The sequence below is a fragment of the Cygnus olor genome, chromosome 4 (assembly GCF_009769625.2).
Source record: "Cygnus olor isolate bCygOlo1 chromosome 4, bCygOlo1.pri.v2, whole genome shotgun sequence".
In the NCBI taxonomy this organism is placed as follows: Eukaryota; Metazoa; Chordata; class Aves; order Anseriformes; family Anatidae; genus Cygnus; species Cygnus olor.
In genome coordinates this window covers 15094144-15107771 of record NC_049172.1, presented here as the reverse complement: position 1 = coordinate 15107771, position 13628 = coordinate 15094144, and the positions used below count along the sequence as shown (strand labels likewise).

At 42.1% G+C, this 13628-nt stretch overlaps 1 protein-coding gene across 1 annotated transcript in view; it reads left to right on the top strand.

Moving 5' to 3' along the window:
* The first annotated feature begins 7635 nt into the window (after positions 1–7635).
* The window catches only part of LOC121069911 (transmembrane protease serine 11E-like), a 43693-nt gene continuing 37700 nt past the window's right edge, over positions 7636–13628 (top strand). The window contains exon 1 of the mRNA XM_040556442.1: positions 7636–8290. Coding sequence (XP_040412376.1) covers positions 8127–8290 — 164 coding nt within the window. The 5' untranslated portion in view covers positions 7636–8126. The remainder of the gene's footprint in view (positions 8291–13628) is intronic.

Genomic DNA, 13628 nt, shown 5'->3' with positions numbered 1-13628 from the left:
TTAATCCCGTAAACAGAACATGGATTTGAAGTATATTACCTGTAAAGGAAGCTTAAATACAATGCATGGTAAATGTATCAGATTAGTTTTTTTCCAGGTAACAATTGTCTTACCAGGACAGTAAGTAAAATTCAAGTGTTTTTGAAAAAGAAACATTATTAAAAGATGCCATGAGTTTCTAATTCCCAAAGCACTTCAGGCTTCAGTTTTCAAAGGGCACATTTTTTTTCCCTATCCTGCCAAATTTCATTGTAGTTCAGGAACAGAATATTTTTAGGTCTGCAAATCCCAGATATTTCACTGGTTTCCAGAAACAGGTAAGTAGATGTCCAAAAGATTTCTTCTGAATATGTGAACTTTCTAGTTGCACTTGTTTTGGGTACAAAATCAGAAACCCTTAAGCATTTTGATCTGTGCAAAGGGCTGCTGTAAATGTAACTCTCCAAAGTAGTGCACACAAAGCTGAAAAAGTGAACTCATTTTTTGCTGAAGGAGCTTCCAATTCTGAGCATCTGTCTGGAGGGATCTAGTGCATGGCTGACCTTAATGCCAAGTGCCAGTGCAGCCAGGAGGAGTGGGACTTCAGAGGACCAGACACCTACACAGTGTGTGTTTTTCATGATAGCAGCAGGAACAAGTCTTCTGGCTTTGTTTCTCTTGGAAGCAATGTAGTTTCCATGCTCTGAGGCCTCTTAGTGATGCAAAGCAGTATAAATGGGGACTGTCGATGAGATCACTTCAAAGAACACTCCATCCACGGGCATACTGGTGCAGATGGACCTGATGGATCTGAATCTCTTTCTTATGGCAAAACTACACTGATGTCAGCATTGTCTAGCTTTTCTTGAGAGAAATTGTGGAAGCCTGAAGCAATGTATGCAGCAAAAATGTTGTTTGGCTTAGGTGGCCTGGCAGACTTGTATTTTTTCTAAGCTGGTCTCACCTATTTCTAAAGCTGCAAGCTTTGCCTGCTCTCAACCATGTTTTCAAAGGAATTGTGACCACCACTGAAGGCAGAATGGGATGCATCTAACCATAAATTGTGCATGACACACAGGAATGTAATTTATATGTCAATCTAATAAAAAAACTGTTAAAAATTGTCTTCTGTTCTATGTACTTGTTAATTTCCTGTGTCATGGTAAACAACTGCCAGCTGGGGACTGATCGGTTTTCGAACATTATACCGATTCTATGCCATGTATTTACATACTGAATTTATGTAGTCTTTAACAGTTGTCTTTGACTTGTTTGAGGAGTGTCATTGGAAGCCCTGTGCACACTGTCCAGACTCGAACAAGTTAACCTGCCTGCTCAACGTTACCCAGTTTTGCATGCAGGCAGAAGCAGGTCTTGGGTCAGCCACTAGAGGGTGAATCGTATTGTATAAGGGCCTCTTAGCTACTCGTGGTGCTCCGTTTCAGCTCCATGGAGGGAGCCTGGAGTACAAGGTACTATGTCAGCGTTGCCTTGACAATGCAGAGATGCTCCATGATCATCTTGCAAAATTTGAGGAAAGGACAGCTGTTCAGCTTTTAGAGTAGGCCTCTGCAGCACCGAGCTTTGGTTTCTTCCCCCACTTACCAAAAAGTTGGTATCAAATGCTCCTGTTCACATATGTAAGTACAGCATGTTATGGCTATGAGCAGGGGACTGAGCAGATTTTGCCTGCTTCTCTGCTGCACCAGAGCCAAACCACAGTGCTGCAGGAAAGTAGACTGGAAGTGCACAATATTGGTTATCATTGGCATCATGGGTCTGTTTTCTCAGCTCGTTGGCCTTCTTGCAAAAAAGATGGCAAAGAGCAGGAGCAATTTGGAGTCTGGTAGGATGGGAACCTTGCAGTGGCTTACAGCTGCTGTTTGCTTTGATCTCCTATTTTGAGAACTGATGATTCTTATAGATTGAAGACCCCAGATTTGTTCCTTTCCAAGATAGGAAACTTGGGAAGTTCTGAGCCAGAAGAGCAAGCTCTTTATGATTAAAATGTGCTAGAGTTCATTGATCCTGGTCTGTAATACCTAATAGACAAAGGGAGGGTCTTCGAATTTGAGATTGCAAGGGTTAAAAAAAAAAAAAGTACGCCAGCCTTGGTGCAGAACTCCAAGACGTGCAAGGTTGGTAGGAACGAGAAGGTTCCTTTGGAAGAACAGTAGGCCTTGTGTCATGTTTTACTAGGTCAAGTGTAATAAAGGGAGTCTTAAATCAGAGACAGGCTTTGTAACAGACATCTTTGTAACAAGTCTGTTTTGGTTTTTTGATCAACTTAGGGAAAACTACTTTTTTGCTGTTTTCTGGCAGCATGTGCTGTGTACATGACACTTAAGTATTAATGAGGATTTTGTAGCTGGTTACTGCCATGATCCAAGGAAACGTTCAGCTGTTGTGGCCATATCTGGCTGGGGGAGCCATGTGGGTGGAGTTCCTATCAAAGGGCTTGAAGTGAAGAACTGAGAAACAATTCTTGGTCTTTCGTACGTGTGGTTGAACCAGGATCCTTCTATAAAACCTATGGCTGTCAGTATCTCAGCTTGCTTGGTTTCTTTGATCTGTTACTGCTGCAAAGAACAATTTTCAAAACTCATCTGGTTAGAATAGCTAAGCAAGTGTTACAAATGGCTGTTAATCTGCTTTATCTTGAGCTTTTTAATTTAATATGTTATTCAAAGGAAGTGTCATTTAAGGATGTTTTGTTTGCAAGCCACTGTTCATTGCTAGTGGCTTGTTCTCATGCAAATAAGCTGTTTCCATAAAGACAAAGAAAAGGCTTTTGGAAACCTGTTACTCAAAAATCTGATGAGTTTCTTTTCTGTAAGCCTGGATAGGTCAAGGAATACATGGCATGTTTCTGATTCACTTGATTATTGGAAGGAATGCCTTAACTAAACCCAAAAAGTTGTGCCTTGCTCTGTTCTTCCCCTCAGCTGCAGTGCCTCCCACCTTGTGTTTGTGTCGCTGGGTGGCACAGTCTTTGAGGAAGGACTTGCCATCATCCTGGTATCCGGAGGCTGTTATAACCACAGACAGTTCTTTGCAAGTCAAAAACAATCAGCTGCCTGCAATTGTCATGTATCTGACCTTCCTCAGACTCTTGGGGTCACCTGCAGTCTGCAACCTTTGAGTGACCCAGACAGTCTGGCACTCCACGCCAGATGACCTGCATACCAAAGGGACATGTTACTGAGATCATCCCTTCTCAGTGGACAGACTGTGGCCCAGATGGTCTGGTTGCTCTTGCTTTGAGCAGGAGGCTTGGACTAGACTGTTTATGGTACTCAGGCTAGCTGACTGCCCCCCAATGGTTTCTGTGGCAGGTGAGTGCTCCAGCAAGACAAGCTGAGGACAGCTGACACCAGGCCATCTGCATGCTGATGGACAGAACTTCACCAGGATGCAGTACCTGGTGCTGTTGTCCCCACCTTGTCTGGCACTGTTACCACTAATTGAGTAATCAATGAAAATAGTAGGGCATGGAGGGGAAAACAAGCCCTTCTGTGCAACCTAGGCAGAGAACATGTTACCCAAGAGGGAGCTCTCATATGCACTGCTGCAAAGTGGGACCTTAATTTTGGTGCTGAGCAGTCCTGCTTGAAGCATGCTGAGTTTTTCCTTCAAAGTGACTTGTCCTCTAAACCGTGACTGCAAGGTTAGCCAGAGTTGAAATGGCTGCAGGACGGACTTCATGGGCTTGATACTCATTATGTCTGATGTAGCCTGTGAAGCCTCAAAAGCTAATGCAGCATACAATGCATCAGGCAGGCAACTGTTCACAAGAACCACAGTCTTGCATGGGTCCTGCGTGCTTCTGCAAAGTCACCTGGCACAGATAATAGCTGTGGCAGAAAGCATTTCAAAGAGGCAGACGCAGTTTGGCTTCCAGTAGGCAAATTAGCTGGTAAGAACTAGAATGAAATCAAATCTAAGCTAGCCATTTTCTGGGAACATAGAGACACAAGAAAAGTCTTGTTTTGAGCATATCACCTGCAGAGAACAGAATAGGATAGTTCAGTTGGGAGGGACCTACAAATATCACCGCAGCCAACTGCCTGACCACTTCAGGGCTAACCAAAAGTTAAAGCATGTTAGCGAGGGCATTATACAAATGCCTCCTGACCACTGACAGGCCTGGGGCATCAATCTGCATCAGTGCTCCCAGTAAGTCTTTTCAGCACTTCTGCTGCCTAAAATTACAATCTTATGTTTAATTTGGGCAGTACCTGTAAAGGATATAGCGGATTTTTTTTTATCTCAGTGTACCTTATTTCTTTGTAGGCCTAGTCGAGCCATATAAAGACCTCATGTCTCTTGGTAGATGCTTGGTAGATGACTGTGAGAGGAGGATTTGTGTGGTGGGTAGCCAGAGAGGGTTGTTGGCCTGATTTTAGGTAACCCCAGGAACAAGATATGGGCTGGCCTGTTCCTCTGTACCAAGCAGCAGCTCTGGCTGGGCAGCTGCAGAGGACAGGTACATATACGTGTGCTACCTTTTTGCCTTGAATGGAGTGACAGGCTATGAATTCTTTCTTAACGACACTGGAAGTGGGGGATTTCTGTTGTCTAAGGGCGTTGTCAGTATTGTGGGCTGGCCTTTCTGTCTGCTACTTAGACGGGTGTAGCAGTTTCTGTTATAAGGGCCTGGAAAGAGGGACTGTTTGGAAACCAACCAGGGCAGGATCTAGCATACTGCAGGGCTTGAGGCCATGGCTATAACATCTGAGAGCCTCTACATGCTCAGGATCTCAAAACTGCAGGGGCACGTATTAAAATTTGGCCTCAAGTGACTTTTTATGGCTCAAGATAAAGGACTTGGCTTCTCTCCCAGCCCTGACATTTGAGCTGGAGAATCATTCCATCCTTCCACTTACCAGTTATTAAAAGCCATGGCTGGGAATTTCAGGTGCCAAAGAACGGATGTTATAATAAACTTTTTTTTTTTTTTTTTTTGTAAACGCAGGAGAGGTGGTGTGTAGCGTGTCTAGCTGAAGGTAAGTATAAAGAAATGCATCTCATTTAGAGCTCCCTTGAATTTCAGAAGTCAAATGCAAGATGCTTTCATATTTTCAGGATGGGGGGGTCTTGAAGCTACAACCAAGCTGTCAAAATGAGCTGATGGAAAATGAGTGGACATCTCCAAGGATAGAATTCCATTGTAGTAGACCCATTTGGCCTTTTCAGGTGCTCACAGAATAATTTAGATTGGAAGGGATGTCCAGAGGTCTTTGTCCAACCCTCTGCTCAAAGCAGGTCTAATTAGTTCAGGTTGATTGGTGCTGTGCACTTTAACAGTGCTTCTGTCAGTTCTGTTGAATATCGCCGGCAGGAACATCCACTTCTCACTGGAAAAGTAATGACTGGCACGATACATGATCTAAAATTCATAGCCCAGGTTGAGTAACTGGTAGGCAATTATGTAAAACATCTTTGCTTATAAATTCCAAAGATGTTATTGCTTTGGGGCTGGCCGGTGGCCATCTCTCAAGGTATCTTTTGTCTCTACAGCCATGCAGCCTGTGTGAGTACGCAAACATAAACCAAGGCAGCCTGTTATTACCATTCTTAGGCAAGCAGACTGACTGGCTGGGCTGACTTTGCAGGGTTAAATGGATGGAATCGTTATTACATCTTTTTACACTTTCATTTACAAAATCCTGTGCGCCCACATTGTCTGATTTCCACCCTATGCTTTGATAGATAGTTTCTGTATTGCTTCCCTACTATTAACCAAAAATACTACTTACTGACTTTGCTTACTGAATAACTCCCCAATAATAAGCACTTTGCAATTTGCTAATTTATTGTGAAGAAAATTGTTCCTTAATGATTGTCTTTTCTTGACCTGTCTGTACCGTTGTTCCCGTGGACAAGTATGTGTAAATGGCTCTTGTATGTTCTGATGCAGGCAAGAATATTTCCTTATTTTCCACTGTTTTCCAGGACAATTTATTTTAATGGCTAATTAATCTGAAAACAAAAGCAACCTACTTTAATTGTTGTTAGGCAAATTGCAAAAAATTATTGATTCGAAAAATCCAAATCCTATTTTTGGACTATCTCTATTGTTCATGCTTTACAGTAACAGCAGGAAGAAGGTCTGTCCCCTTGAGATGAGCTTTGAAAACTACCAGTTCATTTATTTGTTGTCCATGACGCTTCCTCTAGCAGTACCTCTAGAGATACTTCACAACCTGGTGTTCTTCTAGTGAATGCTCTTCCTCTCCAAGAAATCTCATTGCAGAACCCATGTTCCTGAGTGAGTTTTACCTCAAGCTCCCACTGTTTGCTGAAATAAAGGCCTGTTCTTCTGGGATTTGTTTTTCTCTTGACCCAGGTGGGTAGAGTTGGCCTTTGCAATTGTAGGCACATCAGGGAAAATTCTGTGCATCTTACTCTGTCAACACTTCAAGGGCCACCTTTGCCCAGTGTGCTTGGCCTAGCTATGCAGAGCACCTTATTTGTGGTCTTCAAATACTAATCAAGAAGTTAATGTTAATAACCTTCTAACAATGCTGCTAACTTTTATCTCTGTGACCAGGTCACTGTGCACAGCCTCAGACTGACCATTCTGGGAAGAAATTGCTACGTGCTTCTTTGGGTTACATCCCAAGCTTAATTAAACCTTTTCTGTTCTAGGAGTGTGTGTTTTGAAAGGATGACAAATTTTGTGATCATAATGTGTATTTAAAAAAAAAAAAAAAAAGAAAGTTAAACCAGGTGATTTTAAAATATTTTTATAAATTCTGGATTGAATTGGTTTGTAAAGATGGAGTGCAGGAGTTCCTGTGGATGTTGCATATTTTTCTATGGAGCAGGAGTTTCCTTTTAAGCTGGTACTTCTCTTCATATTTTTTTTTTTTTGGGGGGGGGGGGTCGGTTATTGACCTTGAAAAAGAAAATAGTGGGACTGTGCGGGAAGAGAAGGTCCAGAGGAGGATATTAGTACACGGTAACTTTGTATTTATTCACTCATATAAGGTAGGTAACTGCAGCAACGCCCTTTCTACAGGGACATGAAAGAAGCCAAAAAAGCAGTTGACTTGATCAAAGCAAGGGAAAAAAAAAAAAAAAACAGCGAGAGAAACAGGGGGTGCAGTGCAGCAGCACTCAGCTTTTCCCACTGTCTCAGAAATGGGTTGTCCAGACAATTGTTCCTCAAATCGTGTTGAAGTGCTTGTGAGTGGACCTTTCTGGGGAAAGAGGGAAAGGGACTATGTGTGACTAGATGAAAATTTCATCCTTCTGTTTTTTCTACCCCTCTGTTACTGAGGATTTTGTGAATGAGTGTTCCCATGAAAGTGGCTGGATTCCTGATACTTCACTGAAAAAACAAATGCTTCCAACTTTTTGGCAAAAACTCAAGTGCATCAAAGGCCAGAAGCAAGGAGTTTGGATTCTGGTAATTTTCCATTTTCATTTGGGGATTTAGATGTAAGTGCCGAATCTCTCACCAGAGAATATCCATTTTTTTCCCCTTCCAGCTGGCTCTGAAGAACCAGGTTTGTGCTGGGAGAAGGGAATTCCAAGGAGATTGGTGGCCCTTTTCACAGAGTAAGCATTTTCCACAGGCGGGGTTGTGCCAACCATTACATGACTAACGTGTAATTAGGAGGCCGGATACTTATAGTTGTCATGTCCCTGATGCCAAGGGAGTCCAGGACGGCTGTGGAAGAGCGAGCACTGAGGGAGATGCGGCTTGGCTGACCAAGCCGTTTATGTCTGTATTTGTTTTTGTGTTGGGCCTTTGTGTTGGCCATCTCAGGAGGCGGGTGACTGAAGTGTGGACAGTGCGGTGACTCTCCCTTATGGCTTTTACAGTGAGTCTATGGTAGAAGGTGCTGCCAGTCAGGCGAAGGCCTGCTGTAAGGACACAATTTGGACAGAAAGGGAGTGCTAGGAAAGGGAAACTTAACACACTTCCTGTTCTGCTGTGGTGAGGAACAAATCTTCTTGCCTGGGCTGGTTTATCTGCCCCGTCCATCTCTGCCTGGGGAGTTCTTTGATGCTGAGCTGATCAAGTTAGAGTCTTCTTATCGACTCCATGCTTACCTCTGTTTGTTTTTATTCCGAAGTTCGCTCTCTCGTTTTGCAATAACCCACAGGGTGCTGGGTGTTGCGCCAGCTGTGCCTCAATGAAGGATCTTCACTCAACACCTTTCCCTTCCCGTCACACCAGTCAATGTGACTCCTGCATTTTCCAGCAGCATTCGCTACGCAGTCCAGACTTCAGTCGAACTGCGGTTGGAGGTCAGAAAGGCTACCAGACCTACCGGGACCTACCATGGGATCTTCAAAAGTAGGTGGTGTGTTTTAACTCAGCAAGTTTTATTTGGAGGTGTAATGTTAGTAGGGGATATCATTTATGGGAGAGCTTCAGGAAGTGAAGGACATACATAGGTCGAGAAAAGACATTGCTGTTCTCTGTCTTTCCTGCCCTCAGCCCTCATTGTATCTCTGCCTCCCTTCATCCTTTTAGAAGTAGAGTACATCATGGACCCATCCTAAATTTGCAACTTTGAAAGGGGGCAATAAATGGAGGGGACACTGAACAGTAAGTTGCAGGCTGAAGGGGAGATTTGGGGGATTGGTTTGAATGAAAGGAACAATGTGTGGCTAGAGAGAGAACCGCAGAGGAAAATCCTTTCTTAGTATGGCCAGGAGCACAAAGATTTGCCTTCTGTTTAGAAAGTTGATATGATGGCTTAAGTTGACGCTTATCTTTCCCTCTGTAATTGTCTTATCCTGCCCCCAGCAGGATTTTATTGCAGCAGTGCAGAATCCAGGAAACTTTTGTGTCAAAATCAAATTTTAGCAAGACGATTTTGGGAAACCATGCCTTTTGGTCAGGTCTAGGTGCAATATTGTTTCCCTCAAGCTGTGCAAAGGGTCCCAGTTAAAACAGCAAAGACAGCGTAGCTACGTAAGGAGAAGGTACCCATGAAATGTTCATTGTTAAAGGTTGTTGCTAGAACTTTTAAAGAAGAAGCCACAGTTTCTGAGGATAGTGACCAGGTGTTTTGTATTTGAAAACATTTTATGCAGTCAAAGATGCTGGATATTCTTAGTTTTGTTTTACTGTAACTTAATGTCAAAGACATTGCTGGAAAGTTCAGAGTATTTTTACAAAAAGGAGCCTCCCAGCCACAATGTTCTACTATGATCTCTTAGATCAGAGTAGGGATCCAATCGTAAATGTAGAGTGAGCTGCCTGTAGTTTGTTGTTTAACACTGGCTCCTGAATTCATGCTGCTGCTGGATTGACAGAACTTATTCTTTCTGCACACTTAAGTGTTTTTCTCTTTTTCCAAGGACAATAATGTTTTAGTCAATATAGTGTTGACTTTGTCAGGAGAAGACTGAGTTCAGCTTGTGGTACTCAACACTCAAAGATCCCGCTGCCAGTTCAACATCCATACCTTTAAAACTGTGCTGCTCTGACAGTCAGTGAGGAAGAAATCACTTTGTGCATGTTATATAAAGGTGTATAAGTGAGGGTTCTGTACATAGCAGAACTGAAAAGCTATTCCTTTTTCTAGTTAGATGGAAATCTAGTTGCTATGTCTTGTTTATATCAACAGTGGTGTAAATCATTTTAATAACAGTGTGCTAGACAGTAGTTAAACAACATTTAAGTCCAGTTTGGTTGCCTCCTGTTTAGGAAAGGATTTAGTTGTTTAAATAGTTGATTAGATCGTTGTAAAATCTTGTGTGGGGGAAATCTGTGTTGGATAACTAAATATTTACACATTTCAGAAAGGATGGAGACTGGTCTTAATCAAAGACCCCGTGTAGCTTGTTAAATGTCCAGAGATCTTTGTTGGCCAGGGATATAGGTCTGAGTGTTCACCTGTGAACCTTGCTGTTTGAGCACATCACACTGTGCCTTAGTCTATAATAAGAGTACTACTTCAGTGTTAGCTTTATCCAGCTCCAAGATGTCCCTTTTTACTGCATTTTGAGCTAGGCTGGAACATGTGTTCCATAAGATCCTTCAGAAAGCAAAGCTGCTAAGGAGAACAGGGTGGAGTGGACAGCCTAGTTGGTCTTGTCGCTCCCGCATCGTGCTGTGCCCTGTGGTCTGGGGAGCAGCGACTTACCGCAGCTTCCTTGTGAAGATCTTGTGCGCTGGCAGGGTGAGTTGTAGAGTAACTGGTGCTGTATATGTTAGTCTAAAAGTGAATATGTAGGTGGAAATGCAGTGCCACTTGCACCAATTTGTCATCCGGTAGGTGGGCAAAATAAGTGTGAATTACAGACTGTTGAGGTGTAGCAGGAAATGAATACCAGCCCTGGTGCAAGGACAGTCATGTTCCATTGGTATTAGTGGGAGTTGTGCTTGATTATTGCAGGAGGTAGATGTTCCTGCGTGGTATCAAACAAACTTACTCTGCTCAGTTTGTGTGCTCTGGTCTAGACCCTCATTCCAGAAGATTGTAGTGAAGTTCTGATATATGCCAGAACTAATTTGATGACTTTAGAATTGGTACCATTTGTGTTTCCTTGCCACTTTCCCTCAGTTTCTGAGCTTCTCAGACAGAAAAACAAAATTATGAAGAACTTAATCCTGGGTATTAAAATCTGGTCATCTTCATTACCTGAGCAAGCCCCAGTGTAAGCTCAGCTGCGTTTCTAGCCTCTGCTGTTCCTACTAGAGGGTGTTGCAGAAATGCCTTACTCTGTTAAGTTTTTCACAGGCAATCTATTTTGGGTCAGTGCATTTTGGGTCAGCTGTAAGCCTTTAATTCATTCTGTTTCCATCACATACTTTGTCCATTTCTGTGTTTTTAGTTACAGAGATCTGTGTTCTCAATGAAGTCTGGTTAACACAAACCTTGGGATGGCTTAATTTGACATGCTTCCGATACTAGACAATCTGACAACTTCATGTAGTTTGTGGACAGATTTGATGATAACAGGGACAGGTTTCATACAGAAAAGAACATGGGAATTGCTAAATTTCTCTGTCACTGGAAAATTGCCCTGGGCTCAGTTGAATCTCTTGCCTAAGGAGTCTTCTCTGATTTCAGCAGCGTTTCTCCTGTGAAGAAATTTGTCCATCTCTGTTCAGTGAAAAAACTTTGCTAGATTACAGCATCGCACTGTTTATCTGCCCAGACCAGCAACTTTTTACTGTATATAAGCTATAAAATACAGAAAAACCTATTATTCAGCCAGAAATGCAAGCTTCCAAACTACATGAAAAGCTGGATACTTTGGGCCAGATTCTCAGTGGATATAAGCTGCTGCAGATGCACACAATCACGAAGGCAGAAGAGCTGCTCTTGTTATTTCAGACTTGCAGAACTCTTCAGGAGTCATGTATGTATAGTTGTTTTACTGTGACTTTTCATATACCCAGTAAACAGGTTAAGACACTGTCACTGTCCTATTATGTGTGTGTTTATGTGCTGCAATTATTACTAAGGCTGATAAAACACTTTTCATCAATTTTCCTCAGAGCACCTTAAACAGGAATGAAATATCAGACATTTTAAAACTATAGAGAAAATCTGCCTGCCTAAGCTTCTTTTATAGGACTATAAACGAAGGACATTTGATAATCCACAAGAAAACATCACTTCTAGGTGGCTGTTTTGGGTTTGGTAGTTGCACTGTCATGTCGACAACTTTCTTTTGCAGACGCTGCTGGTGCTTGCATGCTGAAGCAGAGGCCTGTGCTGTTTCACAGTGCGTGCTGACTTAGCTAGACACAGGCTCTGATCTGAAGTTCACAGCAGCTAATGGAGGGCAGATAATTCTCACAAGCGTCAGAGCGTGCGTTCTTCCCTGGCAAGGGCTTTCCCTCTGAAGCAGGAGGTTTGACTCACTGGAGAGGGTTTTAAATCTGCTCCTTTGGAAGAAGTGAACTTTAATTCCAAGATGTGGAAGAGTTGCTATTTCTTTCCTAAATTAGCAGTTTCAGGCTGTACTGAGGCAAGTACATGAATGATTTATTTAATGTATTTATGACACTTTTATTGAATAGCATCCATAAGAAACTAGTTAGGGTATTAGATAAGATTTTTAAATTGTTGAAACCTTTTTTTTTTGATACCCCTCTGTTAATGAAAGTCAGCAGACAACTAGCTGACCACTGTGTCCTTGCCATGTGTGGCTTTTAAAATTTATAAGGGGGAGGGATCCCTCTGGTTTTGTGTTTATTGGTGTGGGTTTTTTATTCAGGAAGAGGTTTCTTGGGGGCTGCTTTGTGCTCATGATGGGGGGAGCCCAAACACTGATATAAAATGTGTCTCTTCAAATCACCCACCACCACTCAGGAAGAGTCTCAGTGGACATTTCTAGGAAAATAACCAGCAGAATGCCAGATGAAAAAGCCACTAAATTGTTAGGAATTATTAGGAAACAAAACAACCAAATGAAATTGTTATGCTAATGTGAACAATTTTACAACTTTTTGTTTGTTTGTTTGTTTCTCCTTGTCAGCAAACTTTTCACTCCTCCTCCTAATCAGACAAATTTTAAGCCGGAATTGGCAAACGACCTTTTGCCAAGGGATGAAACCCAGTCCCTGACTGCAGTGTATTTAAGATTACTGCACTGAGGTAGAGGGCAGGACCATGAAGGCTGCAAGCAGAAGGGACCCCAAAAGAAAACCCAGTGAGGTCAGTGGGAGATTTTCAGCTGATTTTTGGCTCAGGCTTAAAATCTCCGTTTCTCCTGGAGGAAACTACTGACTGCTGCTGTAGGGTTTTTAATCCTGCTGTGTATTTCTGTTACACTCCCTGTTCCTTCTCTGTTGAGCAGGTAGTTCCCAAGGGGTTAGCAGAGACTGCTTGACTCTTGACCTGAGAACATAATTTCCTGCCACTGAACTTGTATCAGCTTTCTGCAGTGTTCAAGCTCTTGGTCATGTGAATCAAAGCTATTTCAGTTTTGGGATAGTTACTTCTCATGTGTCTTGAATCCCTACAAGTACTGTCTCACTTTTCATTTGACAACGTCCCATTGTGTAATAATTAATCTTTGAGGAATGAACCTTAGGAGACAGAGCAGAGCAGCAATACAACTCAAACCTAGTGGAAATGGATGAGTATCAGCCCAGCAAGCTCTGTGCTTTTGTCTCCAACACAGATCTTTGAAAACCTGGATTTGAAATTCAGTCCACACATCTTTTCAAATGGAGAAGTATCCAGTTTGTACAGATTAGCCAAACAGCCTAATCGGGGACATTCTAGTCATAACATTTTTTTTTAAACAAAGTTTTAGGTTTAGAACAAATTAGTGATGGAGAGCAAGTCTTTAACAGTCCTTTCATGCTTTTATTTAAAAGGAAAGGGAAGCATTTATTCAGAAAAAAGGGGGAAAAAGACATCTCAGTTTTTCCCCAAACAATCCCACCTCTATTAAGTGACTTTCTATGATGTATTTGTTGAATTTAGTCAGTTAAGAAGCTGTTCAATTTAGAGCCTGATGAAATGGTGCTCTCAGAGATGTTTCATGAATTCAGTGGAAGTCATATAGTGAGTAAGATTACACATATAAGTAACTGTTGTGGACTGAGGCTTCTGTTTACTACATGGAACTCAAAATGGAAGAAATTAAGAATAAGGATATAAAAAATTAAAATGTTTACACAAAAATGCTGAAAAAGTTTGTAATATATAGAACGTTCT